Source organism: Penicillium angulare (genome assembly GCF_028827245.1).
Source record: "Penicillium angulare strain IBT 27051 chromosome Unknown utg000012l_segment0_segment0, whole genome shotgun sequence".
Taxonomy (NCBI): Eukaryota; Fungi; Ascomycota; class Eurotiomycetes; order Eurotiales; family Aspergillaceae; genus Penicillium; species Penicillium angulare.
The window spans coordinates 1,895,466-1,918,308 of NW_026623171.1; the positions used below are offsets into that span (position 1 = coordinate 1,895,466).

General features: G+C 47.1%; 10 protein-coding genes across 10 annotated transcripts; 5 read left to right on the top strand and 5 right to left on the bottom strand.

The window, feature by feature from the left end:
* Position 1: 1 nt before the first annotated feature.
* On the top strand, positions 2-1,428 carry N7478_013373 (uncharacterized protein; the record flags this gene model as incomplete). The annotated part of the gene is made up of 2 exons (XM_056929583.1): positions 2-643; positions 694-1,428. The coding sequence occupies 2 exons, from the start codon at positions 2-4 to the stop codon at positions 1,426-1,428; spliced, it is 1,377 nt and encodes a 458-aa protein (XP_056772945.1).
* A 1,239-nt stretch (positions 1,429-2,667) lies between these two features.
* On the top strand, positions 2,668-4,765 carry N7478_013374 (putative MFS transporter; the record flags this gene model as incomplete). Its single annotated transcript, XM_056929584.1, has 7 exons — positions 2,668-2,692; positions 2,785-2,927; positions 2,999-3,388; positions 3,452-3,928; positions 3,999-4,407; positions 4,463-4,630; positions 4,695-4,765. 7 exons carry the CDS (start codon positions 2,668-2,670, stop codon positions 4,763-4,765), a joined length of 1,683 nt encoding a protein of 560 aa, XP_056772946.1.
* A 130-nt stretch (positions 4,766-4,895) lies between these two features.
* Positions 4,896-6,209, bottom strand: N7478_013375 (uncharacterized protein; the record flags this gene model as incomplete). Its single annotated transcript, XM_056929585.1, has 1 exon — positions 4,896-6,209. One exon carries the CDS (start codon positions 6,207-6,209, stop codon positions 4,896-4,898), a length of 1,314 nt encoding a protein of 437 aa, XP_056772947.1.
* A 1,946-nt stretch (positions 6,210-8,155) lies between these two features.
* On the bottom strand, positions 8,156-8,606 carry N7478_013376 (uncharacterized protein; the record flags this gene model as incomplete). Its single annotated transcript, XM_056929586.1, has 2 exons — positions 8,156-8,441; positions 8,536-8,606. The coding sequence occupies 2 exons, from the start codon at positions 8,604-8,606 to the stop codon at positions 8,156-8,158; spliced, it is 357 nt and encodes a 118-aa protein (XP_056772948.1).
* Positions 8,607-10,043: 1,437 nt separating this feature from the next.
* Positions 10,044-12,871, top strand: N7478_013377 (uncharacterized protein; the record flags this gene model as incomplete). The annotated part of the gene is made up of 4 exons (XM_056929587.1): positions 10,044-10,095; positions 10,163-10,237; positions 10,326-11,738; positions 11,799-12,871. The coding sequence occupies 4 exons, from the start codon at positions 10,044-10,046 to the stop codon at positions 12,869-12,871; spliced, it is 2,613 nt and encodes an 870-aa protein (XP_056772949.1).
* A 654-nt stretch (positions 12,872-13,525) lies between these two features.
* On the top strand, positions 13,526-16,654 carry N7478_013378 (glycoside hydrolase family 35 protein; the record flags this gene model as incomplete). The annotated part of the gene is made up of 3 exons (XM_056929588.1): positions 13,526-14,888; positions 14,951-15,455; positions 15,520-16,654. 3 exons carry the CDS (start codon positions 13,526-13,528, stop codon positions 16,652-16,654), a joined length of 3,003 nt encoding a protein of 1,000 aa, XP_056772950.1.
* Positions 16,655-17,054: 400 nt separating this feature from the next.
* On the top strand, positions 17,055-18,347 carry N7478_013379 (tyrosine-protein phosphatase; the record flags this gene model as incomplete). Its single annotated transcript, XM_056929589.1, has 5 exons — positions 17,055-17,161; positions 17,261-17,297; positions 17,374-17,453; positions 17,542-17,754; positions 17,849-18,347. 5 exons carry the CDS (start codon positions 17,055-17,057, stop codon positions 18,345-18,347), a joined length of 936 nt encoding a protein of 311 aa, XP_056772951.1.
* A 439-nt stretch (positions 18,348-18,786) lies between these two features.
* N7478_013380 (Frag1/DRAM/Sfk1 family protein) lies at positions 18,787-19,833 on the bottom strand (the record flags this gene model as incomplete). Its single annotated transcript, XM_056929590.1, has 4 exons — positions 18,787-19,198; positions 19,279-19,548; positions 19,638-19,737; positions 19,824-19,833. The coding sequence occupies 4 exons, from the start codon at positions 19,831-19,833 to the stop codon at positions 18,787-18,789; spliced, it is 792 nt and encodes a 263-aa protein (XP_056772952.1).
* Positions 19,834-21,042: 1,209 nt separating this feature from the next.
* On the bottom strand, positions 21,043-22,260 carry N7478_013381 (uncharacterized protein; the record flags this gene model as incomplete). The annotated part of the gene is made up of 1 exon (XM_056929591.1): positions 21,043-22,260. One exon carries the CDS (start codon positions 22,258-22,260, stop codon positions 21,043-21,045), a length of 1,218 nt encoding a protein of 405 aa, XP_056772953.1.
* Positions 22,261-22,319: 59 nt separating this feature from the next.
* N7478_013382 (putative COPII vesicles protein Yip3) lies at positions 22,320-22,841 on the bottom strand (the record flags this gene model as incomplete). The annotated part of the gene is made up of 1 exon (XM_056929592.1): positions 22,320-22,841. The coding sequence occupies one exon, from the start codon at positions 22,839-22,841 to the stop codon at positions 22,320-22,322; it is 522 nt and encodes a 173-aa protein (XP_056772954.1).
* Between the last annotated feature and the right edge of the window lie 2 nt (positions 22,842-22,843).

The window sequence follows — 22,843 nt, forward strand, 5'->3', positions numbered from 1 at the left end:
CATGCATCATCTAACACTACTGCCCGACGAGCTTCTTGCTGAGATCCTAAATTGGGCGACGCTGACCGGCCACGCTGCTCAACTTAGACCTCGGAAACGCGATTATGACACTGTACAGTCATTGTCACGAGTGAGCCAGCGCTTTCACCGCGTTGTGACGCCATTTCTGTATGAAGAGATTAGATTTGCCCATCCAACTCTTTGTCAACGTTGCATGGTGCCTCCAATGGCGAAAGCACGAAAGCTCCATCAACTACTTCAGCTCAATCCAACACTACGACCGCTATGCGTTTCGTTGTATATCGATATCGATGATTCAGGCGCAAACACAGAGGAGAACTTTCAAGTTCTTGATGATATGGTCTCCTGGTTTACAAGGCTTCGGTCGCTAGTGATCGTGGGTGGCTTTTTCTCAAAGGGGCCAGAAAAGGTCCGAGAGAGAACTCTGTCTTTGATTCATCGCACCCAAAGTCTAAAGCAACTCAAAGAGTTTAAGATTGAAGGGAACATGTGGGATGAGATTGGAGGGGTCTCTTTAGCAGAGACTGTGAAATATGCCAATTCCCACTCTCTACAAACATTGGAGATATCTGCGGCTGGGCTTTCTAAACCCTCTAGTATTCCAGATATGCTTGTTCCTCAGGTAATTTCGAGTGCCCAGAAAACAATGCCAACAATGCTGATAAATATTAGACATCTCGATCTGCATCGTTTACTTCTGTGAGATTAATGGGATGTAAAGATTATCCCAAGGCAATTGCAGCTCTGATCCATTGGCCTAAGGAACTAGTTCATTTCACTATCAACACCTCTGGAAGCTTCGTTTCGGATATGAATCTGCATGATATTGGCATGTGTCTTTCTATTCATAAAGATACCCTGAAGTCAATCTATATAGACCTACTGGGTTTCCCACATGGGCTATCCTTTAACGCCGCCAATTTCCCCCAGCTGGAGGTGCTTCGGTTATCACGAACCCAGATCTGCGAGGATCCCTGGAATCGCAAGTTTGAATGGGAACCAGTCTACGCGGACCTTCTTCTGGGACCTAACTTAAATACTTTTGGTCTCGTGTTTGGAGTCATGGGTCACAGTTTAATCAACAATTGGGGACATAAAGAGGAAGAATGGATTCGACAGCTGGCTAAGGCGGCGTGGAAGCGAAAGGCAGCGTTGAAAACCATCGAGATCACTTTCTCTCCTGTGAGTCCGTATCCTAATCTCAAGCAGGGGATTTATCCCGACTGGGAGTATGTATACCCTTGGGATCGAATGGATAAACTTGGGGGCCAAATCCAGCGATACGGGTTAACGTTGGAATATACGGCTCCCCCTTGGACGAAAGAAGAGTGGTTATCTGAGGTTAATCATTGTAGTCATAGTGTTATTCCTTGTGGAAACGATGATGGTGAATTTGACGATGCATAGGAGGGGAGTCAGGAGATATCTAAGTTCTAAGGTTTCAAGTGTCATGTTCATGTTCATAATTTGGTACTCTAGATGATCAAAAATTATATGCATAAATGCCTCCAATTTTTTATATAGAAATTGGAGCCACTATTTTCACCAGATCGGCCACACTTGCCAATAACAAATTATTTGTTAATTTTCGTAGGCCCTTCGAATACTTCCAACTTACCATACAGAGACAGTACAGGCTGGCGTGCGCTCGGGGCCTCTAGATTGACTCCACAGTTAAACCTAAGCCTACACGGGCAACTAACTAGCTAATTAGCCTGCTGTGGGGTGTCCCCGCCCAATCTGAATCCATCGACTTTTCTCTACTTGGGAACTCCTGTACAAAGGGTTTCACAATGAAGATTACCCCAGTATCCTGACTCTGGAGGTTTATAAAAGTCTCATATCAAGGGACACCAGCATATATCTCAAGGGAGAGCTATACCATCTGGACAGTTGCATGAAGAAGAGAAATGAGGGGAAACCCAAAACCCAAACCCAAAAAGCAAAGTCAGATGTATTTTGTATTTGATGAGGGTCCTGGTGCCTCGGCCCCGACTGCTGTTAGTTCCCGGTTCATTTTGTACTGGTCCGTTGATAAAATTGATAGTTGAAGCGACGAGCAAGACAAAGAGGAATAATAAACGCTGGGTAGGATTCGGCCACATTTAGATTAAGCTACGCATATTAATGCTTGTTTGATAAATAAGTGTGCAATCAAGAGATCTGATGGTTAATTCTCCTGGCATGTGTGTAAGATCTACTCTGTTGTCCGCGGTCAGTAGTCCGTAGTTCACCCAGAATGTAGATCCACCAGTCACACTGATCTGTTTCTTCCAATCATATCAGACTTACAGGAACACTGCAAGGACAGGGGCATCCACCTGAAACCGGGAGAGCGTGACGGCTTTGCCGTTAGATCTCGGACTGGCTTTTGGACTCGGACGGTACCTCGAATTCATTCAGGTTTTTCAACTCCGCGATCCATGAATATTTGGAAGCACGATGTCACCGTCTATATAGACTTGCTGGAAGCACTACTTGTCTCGATCTGGTTTCATTAGGTTTTGGTTGCCGAATGGGTTTGTCAACACTTTAGGGAGGCACGCTTTTACCCCTCTTGCCTATTTCCGCTGCCTTCGAGCTTCCTCTCTCCCGCTGTTCGCGACAGTATTCTGCCCCAGACTTGATTTATTCGGAGTCGCTATCATGGGCCTCGGGGTTTTGGAGGATCGTAAGCTTGGGCGGGTTCCAGGTACATATACAGTCGACCTCTGGCTAACAGCACTTGAGACGAAGTGTCGGATGCTGATGACACTGCTACAGGGACTTCAAATATCTACGAGGAGCCTGAGGAGACGAGCACAAATGATCACACTCTTCACGGCGTGAGTCTGAAATATGACAGGACCACCAGCAAGCCGACAATTCTCGTCCCACAACCGAGTGATGATCCCAATGACCCACTGGTAGGCTTTAAAACAGTCATATTGAATGTCAAACGGATGGTTCTGGTACTAATGGCTTTGCGCGACTCTAGAACTGGCCACTATGGAGACGTGATCTGATCCTCGCTATCCTGTCCTTTGTCACGATCCTTTGCACTACCCTCAGTTCCATCATGGCGGCAAACACGGTTACAATTGCGGAATATGAGGAGATCACCTTTGTACAGGCTGCTCTTCTCACCGGATATCATCTATGTGGTGTAGGAGTAGCTGGAGTTTTGATCGTCCCTACTGCCAGAGTCTGGGGCAAGCGACATCTGTTCATAATCGGGCACGTCTTGATGATTGTCAGCTGCATTTGGGCCGGTGCGAGTGGACGTAACCACAAAAGCCTGTTATGGGCACGGGTCTTCCAAGGTGTCGCATTAGCTCCATTTGAAGCTTTGGTCAATGCTTGCGTTGGTGATCTATATTATGTCCATGTGAGTACCACTTTGAATAAGTCTATAAGCACCACGTTACTAATGATGCATCATTATCAAAAGGAAAGAGGAAAGCGCATGGCCGTTTCTAATGTCTCCCTCTTTGGCGCTGCCTTCCTGGCTCCCGTGTTCGTTGGAAAAATTACCAAGTCTCTCGGTTGGCCATGGTCTTTCTATTTTGTGGCAATTTTTCTCGGAGCAGCTCTTCCATTCATGATTATGTTTGTGCCCGAGACTGCCTTTCGACGGCCCAATTACTTGAATACCGACTTCAGACACAAAAATAACGGATCCGATTCAAATGAATCCAGCTGGCAGCTCAGCGATCCTTCTAATGAAGAGACCAAAGACAATGATTTCACACCAGAGGACTTGGCTACTCGCAGCACATTAAGAACAGAGGTGTCGGCTGTGCCGATGCCGCAGAAAGACTCATTTTGGCAATCTATGAGACTTTTCAATGGAAGAAAGACGGATGATAACTTTTTCAAGCTATTTCTTCGTCCCTTCCCATTGTTTTTTCACCCTGGGATCTTTTGGGTACGTACTACTTGGTTTCTTACTGGAGCTGTTCGCTTAGGAGAATAATGCTAACTTGTGTCCTATGAAGGCTTGCTTGATTCAGGGCGTTGTGATTGGTTGGGCCGTCTTCATTGGTGTGATCTTAGCAATTGTGTTTTTGGGTCCGCCTTTGTGGTTCCAAGAAGATAAGACAGGTTATTTATACACCGGTGCCTTCATCGGAGCAATAATTGGCTTGATCCTTGCTGGATTTCTCAGCGATACGATGAACAAAACGATGATCCGACTCAACCATGGCAAATACGAGCCCGAGTTTCGTATTCTGCTGGTCATATTCCAGCTTGTATTCAGTGGCATGGGGCTCTATGGATTCGGTTATACAGCTTCTGATGTCGAGAGATACCACTGGCTCTTACCCGACGTGTTCTTTGCATTCTTGATCATCGGTATGGTTATGGGCGCGGTAGCTTCCGCCCTGTACATTGTTGATGCACACAGTACGTACAATTTTTTCCCTAATCGACTTTTCTGGGGGCCGGCTGACCATTACAGGGGAGATTGCTGTTGAAGCTTTTACTTGTCTACTTGTTTTCAAAAACATGTTTAGCTTCGTGCTAACTTTCTACGCCTACAAATGGTTTGCCCATGGGGGTGTCAAGCACACCATGATTGTCGTTGGTAGCATTCAAGTGGGGATTTGTCTGCTGAGTATTCCCATGTGTATGTTCAACCAATTTTTTAGAAGCGAATGGAGTTCATATGATGAAACTAACATTATCTCTAGATGTGTTTGGGAAATGGAATCGCTCCTTCTTTGCCCGTCACGATATCCTGGAGATGCTCCACCTCTGGTAGCTCAATCCGGATGAAAAATTATTAAGTGTACGATTTGCGCTGCGGTTTCTCAAACTTGTAAAGGGAGAATTGTGATAAATATGAGTTAGGTATATGTAGTAATGTTTGTGCTGTATGTATATCCAAATGCTCAATTTCCACCTTTCGGTTCTGCGATCACCATTCTCTTCTTCTCAACAGGATACTTTGACAGGCTTTCATACCATTGTATAGTAGATCCAATCATAAAAGCCCACGAGCCCCAGAAAGTAGCTAATGTAGCTTGATATTCCACCCCAGAGGCACTAGCTGCTGGGCCCAGTGCACCACAAAGAGTGAATCCTATCCCACCGATAAAATTCCATGCCCCAATATGCCAACCCAGGATGTGAAATGCTGGCTGGTACCATCTTTTCTGCGTTTCGATGGTGAACAAAAGCCCGCTAATAATGAATCCAACACCGCCCACCATCTGTGGAACCCAGTAGATTCCATCAGTCAGCCCTTGGCTCATATGATCAATGATTCCCGGTAATCCAGTCAATCCAGCAATCCAAAATATACTCGCAGCGAAGAACTGGATCAGCGATGCTAGAAACCCCAGCTCATGAAGGTAATGCTTCCGAAGCTCTGAAACCGACGGTACCCAGCGAAAAGACCTACCATCCGATGATGCAGTCGAGTAGCCTTCACCAGAGAATGAGCGACGATGAGCTTCTAGCTTTCCAGCTCCGACTAGATTGCGCTTGTTCGCATGATGATGCTGGCAATCCTCATTGATAGGCTTCGCCTCAGCAGTAACAGTATGAGACACTTCCCCATTAACCTTCGTCAACTCTGTTTCAAGCGCCCATCCAAAACATCCCGTTTTATTAGCATTCACAGCTTCCAGAAGTAGTAAGACACTCCCGATTTCAAACACAGTCGCGCCAATGAACCCCGTCACACCTCCGCCAACTAGCGACTCCCCCGCGAACTCCGTCGATGGCTCCACTAAAGGCTGCCAAGCGAAAAAAGCATTGATAATCCAAATAGCTGATCCCAGAGTAAACGTCACAGCAACGAGATATGAAACGTCCCAGTAAGGGACACATGTAGCCATCCGCAGAACACCTTTAAGCACCGCCCGCAGCGAAGATGTCGGTGGTGGCAAAGTATTTCCAGCGTTCTGTCCGGCTACCTGATAATCCACCCGTAAAGCATGTCGACCTTTGCGATTATCGCGCGACCGCCAGAGATGTTCTGTATATGTTGGCTGGGCAGTGATTTTGGTTTCTGGTTTTAGGGGCTGCTCTGCCGCGTCATGTTCTGAGGGGGTTTGGGTTGGGACTGCGGCTGGACGGTACCGAGCCCGAGTGGGATTCAAAAAATGTAATGGTCCTGTAACATGGCTTCTTTGTAGTTTAAGGCTAGGGTGGTTTTGGAGAGGCTCCCGGTCTGGTTGGAATTGAGCATTTCGGGGCATTTTTCTCTTGTCATTACACGCGTTGTGTCAGTGACTGAGGAGGATGGCTAAGCTTTGAGTGGTCCAGCCGCACGGACGCTGTCAGGTCAATGTGGAGTGTGGAGCTTTTTTGTCAGTCAACGAGTAAATGAGACCTCTTCTACCTTTAGACTACTCCACTAGTCTCTATCTTAGAATTCCTACTATCCCTCAGAGGCAGTCTTAGTTCGCAGATAGAATAGGCGTGATTTGCTATCAGCGAGGTAAAATGTAAACATCGAACCGGCAATTGCACGTGAGAGAACCCTCACCATCGTTTTCTCTTTTCTTTGGCTCGACAGCTATACCTCTTCCTGTTTCCCTTTGCTACTACAATGGCAAATGCATCCACCGCTTCGAAGGGTCTTGATACCCTTCTAGAACCATCCGAGCCTACTCACATCAAATAGACGGAGCCTAGCGTAGCTCATTCTATCAAAAAATTAGTCAAATACATTAAGCTTGGAGGCGATGGCTTGATTGTTTCAAGGCTATTTTTTTGGACACGAGGCACGAAGAGAGGTAGCAAACGAGTCATTATAGAGACCTGTCACACAATGGCCGACTTTGAGCTTTTCATACATAGGATGATCTCCTTGGACGTCTTGATAGGTTGTTAAACACGAAGGCCCCCTACAGAACCTTTTAGGGGCTCAACAATTATTTAATATAGATTGGTAAAAGAATCTCAAAATAACTGATATACGGGCTGGGTGTCTTCCAAGCAAACCACTTGGGTTCGCGTTTGGGTTCGCGCATCGGCTAGTTTAACTAGTGGACGAGCCACTCCAGCTGAAACCCAAATTCAGAAGGTGGGGATAAATGGAGACTTAGTCCTCTGAGCGAGCAGTGCAATCAAGTGAAAATGGCAGACAAAGAGATTTTTTCTCTTCTGCTTCTACGATATAGTATCACGATGTGTAGTACTACAACCTTTGATTATATGGCATCTTGGCTTGCGAATGAGGGCCGTTTCATTCACTCTTAAAAGGATATTGCTTTACTAGAGCGTCAAGTCTAAGATAGCAGTTTACACTTTATCGATATAGTATCAACATAGATAGATCTCTCTTAATTCAATGGGTAGTAAATTACATTTGCGAATGGACCTTTGAAAGGACATTGAGAAAGACATATAGAAAATATTTGAAGAATGTTTAGTAGAAAAGCATATATAAAAATCCTTGGAAAGACTTCTTGGAACATATCTAGAAAGGTATCGTTGAACTTCAAAACGTGGCCGGATTTAATTCAGTGTGCTTTGCTCTCAAAGGAGAACCAGGTGACAAAAGAGATGACGAGGGTATAGAGTATATCCAAAAATGTGGTCTTTTGATAGTTGCATACATAGTGACTATTTGCTCCACAGAAAGGACCCGCATAATTCGTCCACTGCAATCCAGATACTGCAAGAGTTGTTTAAGCACCATGATTTACTAATTTTGCTAATGGTAAAGGAACTCCTCGGAAATTTCCTTAAATGTCGTTGACTATTAACTTCCCCAAGGACGTGTAGAGCTTTATGAGGATGTATTATTTTCAGACTGAATGTCTTTGCCTTCACTCATTTTGCTGTAAAAACTGGACGACCTCTAATGCAGTGACATTGTTAGTAAATTGACCAAACGTGTTTCCCGAATGATGGGAATCTTTACCTTGTCTGAATTCATCTGGCTTCTGCTGGACGATCCAGTGCCCACAATCGATGTTCACGGTTTTAGAACGTGGAAACAACACTGACATTAAGGGCAAAGCGCTCTCTGGGATATAGTGGCTTTGAAGGCCACGGAGAAATAAGACTGGTTTCGAAAATGTCGCGGATCCAGATTTATAGGGGAATTCGCCCAATGGCCCTAATGCCTTCTTCAAGATCTCAACTGAGAGACGTAATTTCAGGCTTGGGCTATCTTTCTCCTTGATAAAATTGCTTAAGAGCCATGGACGTATTGAAGCATCCTAGATTCGAGTTCTGTCAATACGACTTTCAAAGGGCATCTTAGCAAGACACGAGTACTGACTGATACGGATTCAGCGAGGATTCTGTCTGCTTCAAGATGATTTGATACATCTGCGCTTTCAATCTTTGCCATTGCGTCTAGGTATTTCTTGAATTCTGGGGAAAGAGGCTGTTCAATCGGGCCATTATCGACGGCGACGACGTCGGAAACGAGATCCGGGGAGCCCAAAGCGAGTGTCATTGCGGTTTTCGCGCCCCTGGGATAATGATTTAGCATGTGCTTATTTGACTCCAGGTATTACTATACCTATACATGAAAAACAGAAAGAAAGAAAGAAAGAAAATACTTACATGGAATGACCTATCACGGTTGGGCGTTGGAGTTGATGAGTTTGGATAAAGGACTTGACGTCCAAAGCCATTTCCGTATAATTATGCAGTGGATGGTGGTCAGAGTCACCATGATTTCGCAGATCCTACATGATATCGTGAGAATTCTGTTGCCAAATCGGACGCAGACCAAGTCCACAGTGGAGAGCTTCCTACCAGAGCATAGACATCTCGAGTCAGGTCTTTCGCGAGTAGCCTTGGCAGGGGTACATGTTATTGATTGACTCCTGGCTCAGAAATGACATGACATACCTGCTAACATGTCTATTTTCTCTTTTTGAGCCTAAGAAGCCGTGAAAAAATAAGATCGGGGGCTTTGTGCTCGGCTCAGAAACCTGTCGACGCGAACCTGCGCGCAACAATTCATAGGCTAAGGGCACGCGTGAAGCCAGCCCGGTCAGGCATTGTGATGCCATCAATTCTGTACTCAAAGTATCGACTGAGTATCTGCGTGGTTCTTTCCAGGCTCGTACGCACTTGATCCTGTACAGATTTTTCTTTTTTTTTACGAAGAGTATTCTAAGGAGTTTTATGGATGGCCATTGCTCGGCCAAAAATCAAACGCGGATCCACAAATCGGCAAAACATAGTGAAGCCGAGATACTGAGACCAACAAGGCTTCAGGACAAGGCCATCAGACTGAAGTGCATTTCCTAGAACTCATTGGTACACATATTTTATACAATTCCAGCCTAGATTGAGTATGTGTGTACATCCAAGGTTCTAATGCCTATAATAAATCTAGAGCAATGGAATACCGCCCGATCGGGATATGTTGATGCCTTAACCGCGTGGCTTATATTGATGCCTTATTGATGCCTTAGTGTCTTCTAGGTCGACTGACTTGATTAACTACGTCCTTCAACTTGGTCTCTAATATTTATCATCTAAAATATTACCCCTGATTTCAAGTCCTCCTACTGAAAATATAGTGCTCGTCATCATTTCCACATGGTCACATCGAGTTCAATGGGGAATCGCCGGATTCGAACTCCGAATCGACGATCGGTCTGAACCAATAGTGCTTTCTCACTAGCACCACCGGGGCCAAGATCGGCTCGATCGTATCCTTGATTGAAAACTGACTTTTTGGGGGGAAACGAAGAACCTTGGAGAGTACAGATAAGAACAAGAGGAGATAATGAAACTCTCAAGAGGGGAAAGGAAATACCTAATATGAGCTTAAATACAAATTTGACGCAAGAGGATCATAGATCGACGCTGAATGCGGAAGAGTGAAGATCTCTCCCCGCGTTAATATGGGAGAAAGAAAAGCTGGAAAGCTCGTTGATTCATTGAGTTCGCTATGATGCAATCATCCTTCCGTTGCATGCCGACGTCACGAGGGCCCCATGAAAAAGCTTCCGTCCCAATTTTCAGCTTTTATGCTGATCTTAGAGTTATATTAGCTCATGCTGCTCACTTTCGCATTGTTCGCAGCTTCACGGCCTTAATCCATCTTCTTGAGAATGGCGACCGCGCAAATGCCTGGTCCACGGTCGGCTCGGTTGAGTGACGACGGTTAGTGATGATCATCATCGAACTCCACCTAGACCCTCTCTCATCACTGACTTGGTACCTGAAACAGCCGCCACTGCTGCATTGTATGCCGTTCAACCACGACGCAAGGCGTCTGTTCGCGAAACAACTGTGACCAGCTCTAGTGAGTGACCCCCTCTAGCCTCTCCCTTGCCCCTCCCTCCCATGCGATAACAAAACAAACCACTAACCAAGCATGCTTGTTGCGATAGACCAAGGCGCGGTCGGTGGTGCCTCAAATCTTAGCGCCGCATCAGCCGGTGCTGCCCTCGCCCATGCAAATCGGAAACCAGTCGAAATATGGCGACCCGGACGCCAACCAGCGGCAGAGACAGCAGCCTACCGCGTAAAGGACTTTACGCCGCCCCAATTTCCGCAACCCAAACCCAGCACCCAGTATAGCGCCGAGGGACTGGGTGCCGCGATCCTGGCCGTTCGCGAACAAAGAAACTCGAGTCTTTCGCCAACCCGAACCGCTCAGAAGCAGGAACATTCCCGTCACCTTCAGAATAAGGCGCGCCAGGCGGCCACAGGGGCCTATGCCACCGGTCGTAGGCGATCTGACTCAGCCCCAAGTGAGCCAACTGTTGCTGGTGACTCTGCATATGCCCTCAAGGCGGCTGGCACATCGCACAGACTCAAAAGAGAAGAGGAACAGGATGAAGGCCCGCTTTCTCACCTGGACAGCGCGATGGAAGCGAGTCGCATTCGTCATATTACCAACACCAATGCCAAACTTTATACCTCGGCTCCCCCGGTCGCCAGCGAAGTTGAAGAACGGAACCGACAAAACTCCCTTCGCGCTGCAGCTATCTCGATGGCTAAGGATATGTATGATGTGACGGAGGCCAAAAACAATACAGGCAACCGTGACTCTGCTCTACAGGCAGCACAAAGGGGCTCAGATCGATCTCAGTCGCGGAAGACTATTAGCGGAGTTGAGGGCACTACTGCTCAACGAGCGATGACCCTTCAAGAAGCTGCCCAGAAACGGGCCGCCGAGAAACTAGCGCTTATGAAAAACGACCACGCCGAGCTCCAAAATTACTATGGAACTGCGCCACAACCTCCACGGTCCCGCCTGACCACTCGTCGAAAGAGAACATCCAGCGACGCAGATGTAACTCAGGTAGACGCAGAGCAATCAAGACGTATCCGCAATCAAATGTTCAGTCTGCGAAGTAAACTGAACCAAGTGGATGAGAAAAGGACCAAGGATCGTGAGTTACTCATGTTGGCAGCACAGCGTAATGTCAATGCGACGATGCAGGGCATGGACAAGAAGATGTATGCCGACACCGGTCGTGCTCCGCCATCTCTTCAAAGAGAATGGGATGATGCTGCCCATGAGCGTGCCCGCCGAGAGGCTGAAGCTGTCGAGGCAGCCAGTGCGCATGGGAACCGAATTAATATCGGAGGTAATCAGTACATGGATATGGCTGATGTGGAGGCCGTTGCACGTAACCGTCTTCAGCCAACGCTGGACGAAATCAGCGACAACGCAGAGCAGCGGAGGGCTCAAGAACTAGAAGCCCGCCTTGATGCAGAGGAGCAACAGAGACGTGCCGCGATAGAGAGGGAGCGCGAGGCTAGTTTAAGCAGACTTACAGAGGGTCAAAACAAAGGTTGGTAATCCTGGTTAATGACTTATCGTCAGGGTGTGAATTAACTTTTTTGTTATGCAGGTGGTGCCGATAAAGAGAAGCGTCATAGCAAAGGCATGAGCTTCTTGTTATGGAGAACAAAGAGCAAACTATCTCGACAGGGGAGGCCGACATCGAGAGAAGGCGGTGCTACTGGTGCTCAGGAGGCCACGGCGGAGGTAAAGAGCCATGAGCAGGCGCTAGTAGTGCAGGACGAGGCCGCGCCAGAGGTGACCGCCCCGGAGGTGGCCACAGAGGAGCCCGTTGCTATAGGTGCCGGTCCAGCTTTGAATGAAGAGTCTGAGGAGGAACCAAAGGCAGAGCCTGAGCCTGCTTCGGTGGAAACCCCCGAAGCCTCCGAAGCAGCTGCCCCAGCTGCCCCAGCTACTATGGTCACCGCTGCTCACATTGGAGCCCCAGTGACCATTACCGAGCCCATTGAATTTAGTGGGCGCCCCGGCATGGTTGGAAGGTCTTTGACCACCCCACGAGATGCTGCTGCTGTTGGCGGTAGCATAGCACCTATGCATGTTATCCGGCCCATCACCAGTCCTCGAGCAGACTCTAAGCTGAAGACCTGGTTCCGTGATAGACTTGTCCGTCGTTCCAGTGGGCCGGTGCGCGTTTACCCCCACCAGCCTGGTCCAGAATACAATCGCAGCGAAAGTAGTATTGGATTTAGCGGCGGCGCTGCACTAACCGGCAGACCTGAATCTCGCGGGGCAGCGCTTGGCTCGCACCCCGTCTCCGGCGATGACCTAGATCAGAGTGAGCCCGCTCGCAATGGTAGTCTAGATGTGAACAAGACTAAGAGTACCAGCGATGACTCCAATGGAAGCTTCGAGTTTGAAACAAATGGCAACCGCAAGAGCAAGAGGATGAGCTTCCGGAAAACTTTCTTGAGAAGCCCCTCTCGCACCGATGAGCCCAAGACCAACGGCGCATCCCATGGTTTCTTTTCGCGAAATTCCGATGTGCCTGAGACTAAGGTTCACGGCACCGATCTCACAAACTTGAGAGAGAGTGCTACGGACCAGGGTCTTCCTGTGCCTCCAATCCTGGGGGAAAGTACTAGCACTGGTCGAGAGTCGCGATTTTCTGAGGATCTTTCATGATAATATCACATGTTGGTCTCTAACTAATATTCATGTTATTTATATCACTTTGTGCTATTATTAAGGAGGTTTACTGGCGATTTGAGGGTTTGTATTTGATGATTTTAACGGTAACTGGGTGAATTTTGAACATTATGATGATTCTTGGTGGTGTTTTGTCTATTCCAAAGTTTCCTATTAATACACGATCCAGTTAAGCAATATTTTGAGATTCTCTTAATCGAATAGCTTCCAAATAATCTTTACTGCTGGTATCTGTAACTGGATTGTATATTGTCTCTTCTTCATTACTCACGTGGATTGCATGACACTCTTCCAAGGTTAAATTCACACCCCAGGCTTAGGAATATCCATTAGATTAAAATAGGGTTGTATCAAGCAAGTCAGCTTAGACCCCTTGAAATTGTCCATAGCTCTCGAGCCTGCATGGTGTTTTTATGTTATACATCTCAAAAAGCTAGTCACATCATTGACCCCGCATCGCTTGGAGAATTGCCCAAAGTGTCAACGGTTGATCTGGAAAACATCCACCAATCCGACATCACGACCGGGATAATGCTACCACGAGTACCGAGGCCCCAGGAACTAATTTATACCACTGAAGCTCAATTCAAATCATGGTGCTGATCAGATTTTCCGGGCTCTTTCAAGACCATGCGTCTTCTTGCAATTATCTCGCTCCTTCTTTTGGGGCTCTCGAGTCGTCTTGTTGATGCGACTAGCAACAACAAGACGACTGAGGTAACTTGGGATCAATACAGTCTCACAGTCAAGGGCGAGAGAGTATTTATCTTCTCCGGGGAGTTTCATTATGTGCGACTTCCGGTACCGGAGATGTGGCTTGATGTCTTTCAGAAACTACGCGCGAATGGCTTCAACGCTGTTTCAAGTAAGTGTCCAGCATATTTCCTATCGTATTCTGTTTCTAACTTTTCACAAGTATATTTCTTCTGGAGTTTTCATTCGGCTTCAGAGGACGTTTTCGATTTTGAATCGGGAGCCCATGATATCCAGCGCGTCTTTGATTACGCTAAGCAAGCTGGTCTGTACATCATTGCTCGGCCAGGTCCTTATGTAAATGGCGAGACATCTGCTGGTGGCTTTGCGCTATGGGCATCGAATGGACAAATGGGCGATGCGCGCACAAGCGCAACATCATACTATGATCGATGGTACCCATGGGCCGAAAAGATCGGTGCCATCATTGCTCGTAATCAAATTACCAATGGTGGACCAGTCATTCTGATTCAACACGAGAATGAGCTACAAGAAACAACCCATTCGGCGACCAACACTCTGGTCGAGTATATGGAGCAGATTACCGCTGCTTTTGACGCTGCAGGCGTCATTGTTCCCAGCACTTCTAATGAAAAGGGTATGCGTTCTGAGAGCTGGTCTACTGATTATGAAGATGTCGGTGGTGCTGTCAATGTATATGGATTGGATTCCTACCCCGGTGGACTTTCTTGCACTAATCCGAACTCGGGATTTACTCTCGTTCGAACATACTATCAATGGTTTCAGAACTACTCGTATACACAGCCTGAGTTCTTGCCCGAGTTCGAAGGTGGGTATTTCCAGCCATGGGGTGGATACTTCTATGATCAATGCACTGAGGAACAGTCCCCGGAGTTTGTTGATGTTTATTATAAGAACAATATCGGCTCCCGGGTAACTCTACAGAACTTATATATGGTTTTTGGAGGTACAAACTGGGGCCACAGTGCTGCGCCGGTTGTATATACTTCCTACGACTACAGTGCGCCTTTGCGTGAGACTCGTGAACTCCGTGATAAGATTAAACAAACGAAACTTTTGGGTCTTTTTACTCGTGTTTCGTCAGGTCTTTTGAAGACTGAAATGCAAGGAAATGGTACCGGTTACACAAGTGATGATAGTATATATACCTGGGCTTTGCGCAATCCTGATACTCAGGCTGGGTTCTACGTTCTTGCTCATGACACAAGTTCGTCTCGAGATGTAACAACATTTTCATTGAATGTTGATACTTCTGCTGGTATGTGCACTTACAATCCCCAAAAGCTAAGTTCCAAGTATTGAACTCTGTCTCGTTTCTAGGTGCCATTTCAATTCCAGACATCGAACTGGATGGTCGACAAAGCAAGATAATAGTTACAGATTACGAAGTTGGCAAGGCTTCAAGTCTGCTCTATTCATCTGCAGAGGTTCTGACCTATGCCACGTTGGACGAAGACGTCATTGTCTTCTACCTGAATGCTGGTCAGAAGGCGAGCTTTGCCTTTAAGAACCCACCGACACATCTAACGTTCAAGACATATGGAAACTCCAACGTGACTAGCTCGACGACATCGGGATCTGGGACACAGTACACATATACTCAAGGAGAAGGCGCAACAGCTCTCAAATTTTCCAACGGTATTCTTGTATATCTCCTGGAAACCGAAACAGCATGGAACTTTTTTGCAGTTCCCACAACATCCAATCCCTATGTGTCACCGAGTGAACAGATCCTTGCTCTGGGCCCTTATTTAGTCCGCGAAGCAACCATCTCCGGAAAGACTATCAGTCTAGTTGGTGACAATGCCAATACAACCTCTATCGAGTAAGTCTTGCCCTGGAATCCATGTGAATGCATGTACCTTCAAGTACTAATGTACCGAAACTAGGGTATACGCCGGTGATTCCAAGGTTACCACGATTAAATGGAATGGGAAGTCAATAACGACAAAGAAGACGGCATATGGCAGTCTAACAGGCTCTATCCCTGGAGCGGAATCCGCCAAAATCTCACTTCCAGCTCTAACTTCCTGGAAATCCCAAGACGCACTTCCAGAGATCCAGCGAGAATACGATGACTCCCGCTGGGTGGTTTGCAACAAGACGACGACCGTTAATGCTGTCGCACCACTTACATTACCAGTTCTCTATTCTGGCGACTACGGCTTCAATCCCGGTACGAAGATCTACCGCGGCCGATTCGATGGAACTAATGCGACAAGTGCCAACGTCACGGTGCAAAGTGGTGCCGGAGCTGGCTGGGCAGCCTGGGTTAACGGAGCCTATGTCGGTGGTGCTTTGGGTGATCCTGCTTTAGCAGCGACCACGGCTGTCCTTTCATTTAACCAGTCTCTCCTTCTTGACACTGATAATGTCTTAACAGTCATTATGGATTATACTGGACACGACGAAGCCAGTGTCAAGCCAGATGGTCCACAGAACCCCCGAGGAATCCTTGGTGCCACACTATCTGGCGCCACTTTCACTTCATGGCGTATCCAAGGCAACGCTGGCGGTGAAGCTAACATTGACCCCGTGCGTGGGCCTATGAACGAAGGCGGACTTCACGGAGAGCGCTTAGGCTGGCATCTTCCTGGTTATACACCTCCGAAGACAGCTGGAAAAGAGACGCCGCTAGACGGTGTCTCGGGCGCGGAGGGTCGTTTCTATACCACAACTTTCAGACTGGATTTGGATTCAGACTTGGATGTACCTATAGGTCTGCAGCTTGGTTCCCCCGACAACACTACTGCTGTTGTGCAGATTTTTATGAATGGCTACCAGTTCGGTCATTATTTGCCGTATCTTGGTCCCCAGACTCTGTTTCCGTTCCCTCCCGGTGTTATCAATAATCGGGGTGAAAATACTTTGGCTATTAGTTTGTGGGCATTGACAGAGGAAGGAGCTCAGCTTGACCAGATTGAACTGAGTGCTTATGGTGCTTATCGTACTGGATTTGATTTTAACCAGGATTGGTCGTACTTGCAGCCTCGTTGGAAGAATGATCGGAGTCAGTATGCTTGATGTGGATGACGATGAATATAAAATCACATGATATGTAGCTGCAGAGTATCTGTGGGTCAGCAGATCAACAGATCAGCAGATTTCAAAGAAAGAATAATATCCAATGAACTCCTTTCCCATTTCCAAGGCAATCATGATGATGTGTTGTAGCTTAAGTGGATCCCGGGGAAACAGGGGAGAGCTCAGGCCAGAAACAGGGCGGAAAGCAGAAACTTGGTGCATGTGGGTTTTCCTGCCCAACGTTTCTCTCCCACCGCCATTTACCGTCTCTCTTTCTCCTTCATTGCTTTGGAAACAGAAAGAAAAAGGGGAAAGAGAAGAAGAAAAAAAACATTCCAAGTCTTGTCTTGTTCGTTCTTGCTTCTGTTCTATTGTAAATGATTGTTTTGTATTCGTTTCCATGGCTCGCTCTTCCAGTATCGATTTAGATTCGCCGGATCGGCCATTTGACAACATTATCAACTTTCGTGATGTTGGAAGGACAATTAACCAGTTTTGCGGCACAACGTACGTCTTCCAAGCTCCCTGATTGACTGCTACTCCTGCGATATTCATCGTTGGATTAAAGGCAGCTGTATCTCGCTTCTTTCTGACACTGTAATATAGGATTTTAAAAGAGGGGGTGCTTTTCCGCAGTGCCAGGGTAAATAGAGTTCTATTTCTTTTTATCTTCTTGAGGAGTATGATGGAATATCAATCGCTGATTTGAACTACTATAGCTGGACGATGCATCAGAACGAGATAAGCGCCGACTAGCAGATGAGTTACACATTGCCACCGTGATAGATCTACGATCAGTGTAAGCTATGCTTTTTCTCTTACCTTATCTGCTACGTTATCTAATGATAATGATAACTCAACAAATCATGTTGACTAACACTTCACAGAACTGAACATCGAATGGCTACTCGAAAGCGCGTTGCAGAAAATGCCGGCTTGAGTGAAAATGGTTCCGAGACGGATCTGATGGAGATCCCAGTCCCCGAGAACGCATATGAGCATCTCTTGGATATCCCAGAGTCTCAGCGATGCATGATCAGTCTAACAGGGAAATCCTTGGAGCGCACATTACTGTGGAGACTTGACTGGATGAATTATATGTATGTCCACCGTTTCTCAACTTGGAACCTAAGACATAGGTTCAAGTTTGTGGATGTTGATGTGGGCGAAAACAGCCAGCTAACCGAAATCCAGAAAAGTAATAACCATGGCAGCAACCGGGTATCGCGGCCAAGCGATCCGTATCGTTGGAGAACAAGTTATGCAACCGCGAGGATTAACAGGACTCGCGCAAGATACACTAGATGCATCCAAGACAGAGCTGCGCACTGTATTTGAACTCCTTGCTAAGGACGAATCATATCCGATTCTAGTTCATTGCACACAAGGCAAAGACCGGACAGGCCTAATCATCTTGATGATGCTCTTGTTGGCTGGTGATAATGTCTTGACATATGCAGTTATTGATGATTATACGCGCTCGGAGCTGGAGCTTGTTCCTGAATTTGAAGAGCGGATGCGTGAGATTCGTGCCGTGGGTCTTGGAGAGGAATATACACGCTGTCCGCCTGGTTTTGTGAATGATACCACTGAGTATTTGCGGGTGCATTATGATGGTGTTCGGGGTTATTTAAATGGGATTGGGATCAATGATTCCATGCAGGAGACTATTCGACAGAAGATACTTGCTTAATATGGTGGGGCTTTGTTTTTCTTTTCTTTTTGCTATCATGGTTTTGGGATATTACTACCTAGTACTGAGTTTTTCTCGGTGGCTGTACTCGATATGGGATTCTTATGTAGATATGCATGGATACGATAATAACTTGAATGGGGTACCAGAACCCGAAAACATAACAGATTATACGAAATTGAATTAAATTGGATTGGTTTGGTATTAGACGATTGTCTTGTTCCCATTATGTCGTTAGAACAAAGCATTATTAATGGTCAAATAATTTACATATTGCCATGACAGGTATGTTGTATAAAAAGGGAGATTGTATGGGAACGCGTTGAATCAGGTTGCACGTGTAAGCAGATATCAGCTTGCAGATATAATAAATTCATGAAAATGATGATGAATCAAGAGATGTAAATGTTTCTTGAAAACTTCCGAATATGTAATTATTTTACACCCGTTGACCTCTGTAATAGTTGGCTGAGTCGGTCGTCAGGGGTTCCTCCAAAGAGGCAGTAGGTACCTCATCATGTGCTTCGGCCATGGACATAGTTTGACGCTTCTCACCCTGAGGAACGTGCTTTCGAGTACGAACCGAAGGCAGAAGGTCGACAGCAAAGGACAAAACCCATCCAGTGAAGACAAATGAAATCACCCACTCAATGACAGCGGCGGGGTTTTTGTTCTTGCCGTTACTGCTTTGGTGGAGGACGCCGAATGCAATGGCGAGGGCAATCTCAATGATCACGAAAGAGAGCTTGATACAAAAGCTGACCAGGAGAACGCGGTGCTGAGATCGATAGAATAGTCCTATTCGCAGATACTCGACACAAATCAGAATAGCACTGATCAAGTATCCGACACTGTGTAAGGATATCCACTTAGCGACCGGCCATCGAGAGGGTAGGTTTCTTGGGAAATCAAGATCGAAACAATGACTTACATGAACAGGGCTAGGAACCCATCGTGTAGGTTAGGATAATCGGCAGTATTGAAAATAGACAAGAGGATCAAACCAGCAGCACCGGCAATGGCGAAAAAGATCGAGAGGATAGCGCAAGTCTTGTCGATCCAGCCCTTGTTTGGAACCAATTGGCCAGCATGTCGAAGCCAGCGCTCTGACAAGATGGCCAAGTCCAGAAAAACAACAGTTATCACACTACCAGTAATGAATAGAGGCTGTGCACCGTAGGCCCCAACATCAGAAATGTACCTGTAGAAATAGCTTTGTTAGCATCGTGATCTGTATGAACGCGACAATCGTCTGCAAGGGGGAAAAGGAGCAAGGAAGGTATATCATACGCAATAGTTTGGCCATCAGTGCTTCCATTTGCATTGCGCATAGCAGGGTAAATTGGTTCGCCATCTCTGACCCATGTAACAAGCATGGCAATCAACATCGCTATGAGTTCATGCTGGTTAGATTTCCGACGCGATCGCCACCTGATCAACAATATGATCAAGATAAGGGAAGTTATATCCACTTACCAACCCACATGCAGGCCGAGATGATCGGAAAGACCCAAAAGGAAATAATCCACATCTTTGCAAATATACCCAACTCTGTTCTATTGTTGTCGTTTTTGTTCTTCCCTCTAACGAGATGGAAGATGGGATAGAATTAAGAATTAAGTACGGTTTAGAAATGCCGAGACCTTGACGCGACAGCAGAATGCGGGCCTGGAGGGAGAGAGAGTTCGAGGGACTATGTGAGGGTTTGGTCTGGGAGATCGTCATGTTAGCCATTGTCCTTGATCTGCCTTTTCCGTGCAGAGCCGGGCAGCATATAACCCCTTTCCCCAACTATGGAGATGGATATAAAACTCACAACAATATGAACTCTCTTGACGTATGATAATTATTCAAGAACCCGATATGTACCAACGGCTGTATAGTTATTCCATGCGCTAAGAGAGGATCGCCTGCACGCCTAAATTTAAGATTTGGCTTTAAGAGTCCGTGAGGAATAGCCGGGTGTGGCGCGCCCGGTATGGAATCCAGGTACGCGACGGAATTGAGAATGAAAAGGGAAAGGAAAGAAGAAAAGGAAATTCAATAGAGACGGGGGATGTGCAAGATAGGTGAAAAAGAGGATGGAAAGCCCTGCCAGAGCTTTGAAAAGTAGGCAAGTAGCGCGAGTAGCAGCAAGGACCGGAATTAAAAAGAGTGCGACCGACGTCATCGTCTGCCAAGGCATCATGCACTCCAGACTGTATTCATCCTACGTACTCCGGTCATTATGCCCCACAATAATAATCTGAATTTCAGGTTCATTCGGTGGTTCTGCATGTGCTGACGAATATTAACACTGGGATCAGCTGGATTTTGTTTCTATTTATGATATTGTAAGGAATTAATGCTGGTGACTGTATACAGCCAATAGCACAGCCACGAGCCTTGTGGCAATATATACAGGCCAAGAACAACAGTGCAATTTAGATAGTCATATGTTACTTTTAAATTTAACTGAAAAGGGAATCTATTTTCAATGGGAACTCGATCTACCGGACGCCGGTGCAGGACAGACAGGATGGAGGGCCGAAATAATTATAACAAAGAAGCTATGAGGCAAAAGAATACTGAAGAAATAGAAAAGAAAAGAAAGAGAAAAAAAGGATGAGGCAGAGACCGTGAAACACCAAAAAGAAGCAAAAAGTCACGAGGGCATTTTTGTAATAGGGGAGACACTTGGACACACATTCACTCATCACCGTTTGGTTCGTTGACGACCCTGTTTACCACCAGAAACTCGACGTCTCTGAAGACCAGGAGAAGGTTGGGCTTGGGTTTGAGCTTGAACTTGAACTGGAGCTGGTACTTGAACCTGAACCGGAGCCGGAACTGGAACCGCAGCCTGACGCTCCACAACTCGCACGATCTGTACATCGGAATCATCACTATCCTCCGTCTCTTCTTCACTCGAGGTCTCTTCCTCACTTTCTGGAGGAGTAGCCTGCGGTTGCGATGTGCCCGACGATCGTCGTCGCCCATTCACTGACTGTCGATGTTGAGCTTGAATAGGCGACATGCCCGCAGGATAACTCATCCGACTTTGAGGTCCGACCCGAAGTTCCGCAGGTAGTTGTGACTGGTATTGAGGTTGCTCCGACGCATAAGAATTCATTTGCATTGGATTGTAATACGGTGGTGCCCATGACGGGTCGTCCGGTAAGGGCCGAGGATACGCAAGAGGCTGTTGCATGGATTGAGGGCGAGCATTGGGAGGCATACGGTCGGGAAACGATGGAAAACCAGCAGGTCGGAGCGGGGAGATAGATTGCTGCGGTCGCAACGACTGCATCGTCGGGGTTCGTGGTCGATTCGCCGATGAGGAACTGGATGGTCGACTTGCAGTCCGATTCCATTGAGCATCTGGCGGCGCAAAGGGTGGATAGGGCCCCATCTGCGGCGGTTGAAATTGTTGTTGTTGTTGCTCCAATGGAACTGTATGCCCATTCCGTCGAGATGATGGTCGCGAATTGCTCCCACTTCCTTTCCTGTTGCGCTGCATCCCACTGGCACTGGCGGTATCCGTCTGTTGTCGTTTCCGCTCCAATGCTGCCAGTTCTGATTTTGAGAGCCGAACGTTACTCTTGCCCAGGACCTGTGCGCGGCGAATCCGCTCCAATGCCTGGTCCACCAGTTGATCCTCCTTATCTCGCATGGCCAGTTGAACCGCATAGGCCACCACACTATCTTCATGGTCATAAAGATCGTAGTCTCCTCCATCCATGACCGATTCGGTCTCATCGGTCAAGTCTCCATATTCCAATCGTCTGCGTGGACTTCGGCCACCATATTCCTGTTGTCGCATGTACCGACCACCCCGCATCATCTCCCGCCCAAACACATCTTCATTATCGCTTATAATTTCCTCCACCCGTGCATCTTCCCATTGCGCTCGTCCCCCATTGTGTCTCCCCATTCGTGCCCCCGGTGGTCTTCCCCATCGGGGCGTATCGTAAGGAGCTCGCGGCCGACCACCTAGACCGCCTCCTCGGAAAAAGCATTCTCGATAGGTTTATCCATGAATGCAGCGTGACCGAAGACAGTCACGCCAGTTGCGCCGATGAGCCAGAGGACCGTCGCGAAGGGCGACGCCCAGAGACCCAGGGGTACGGCGACACAGATCAGCGCAGTGTAGAGCTGAGAAGTGTTGAAACGACGGAAACCAACATCCAAATCGCGACCTTCCAGTTTACCAATTCCGTACAGACTGCATGTAACGAGGATGATAACAAACAGGAGAACGAAGTTGGTCAGCAGGCTGTAGATGCTGAGCATAACAAAGACGACGGCATAGTTGCTGGAGAAGTAGGAGAGGTTGTAGTTGACACGGCTTTGAATTTCGCCGAAGTTGGCGGGCTTTGACAAGCGCTTTACATCGAAGAACTCTGAGACCGGGCGCAGGTTGGCAAAGCGGGTTCCCAGGGACTGGCTGCGGATGTTGTTAAAGCGATCGCCAAATCGCGAGGTGATGGCGTCAATGGGGATTTGGATAGCCATGG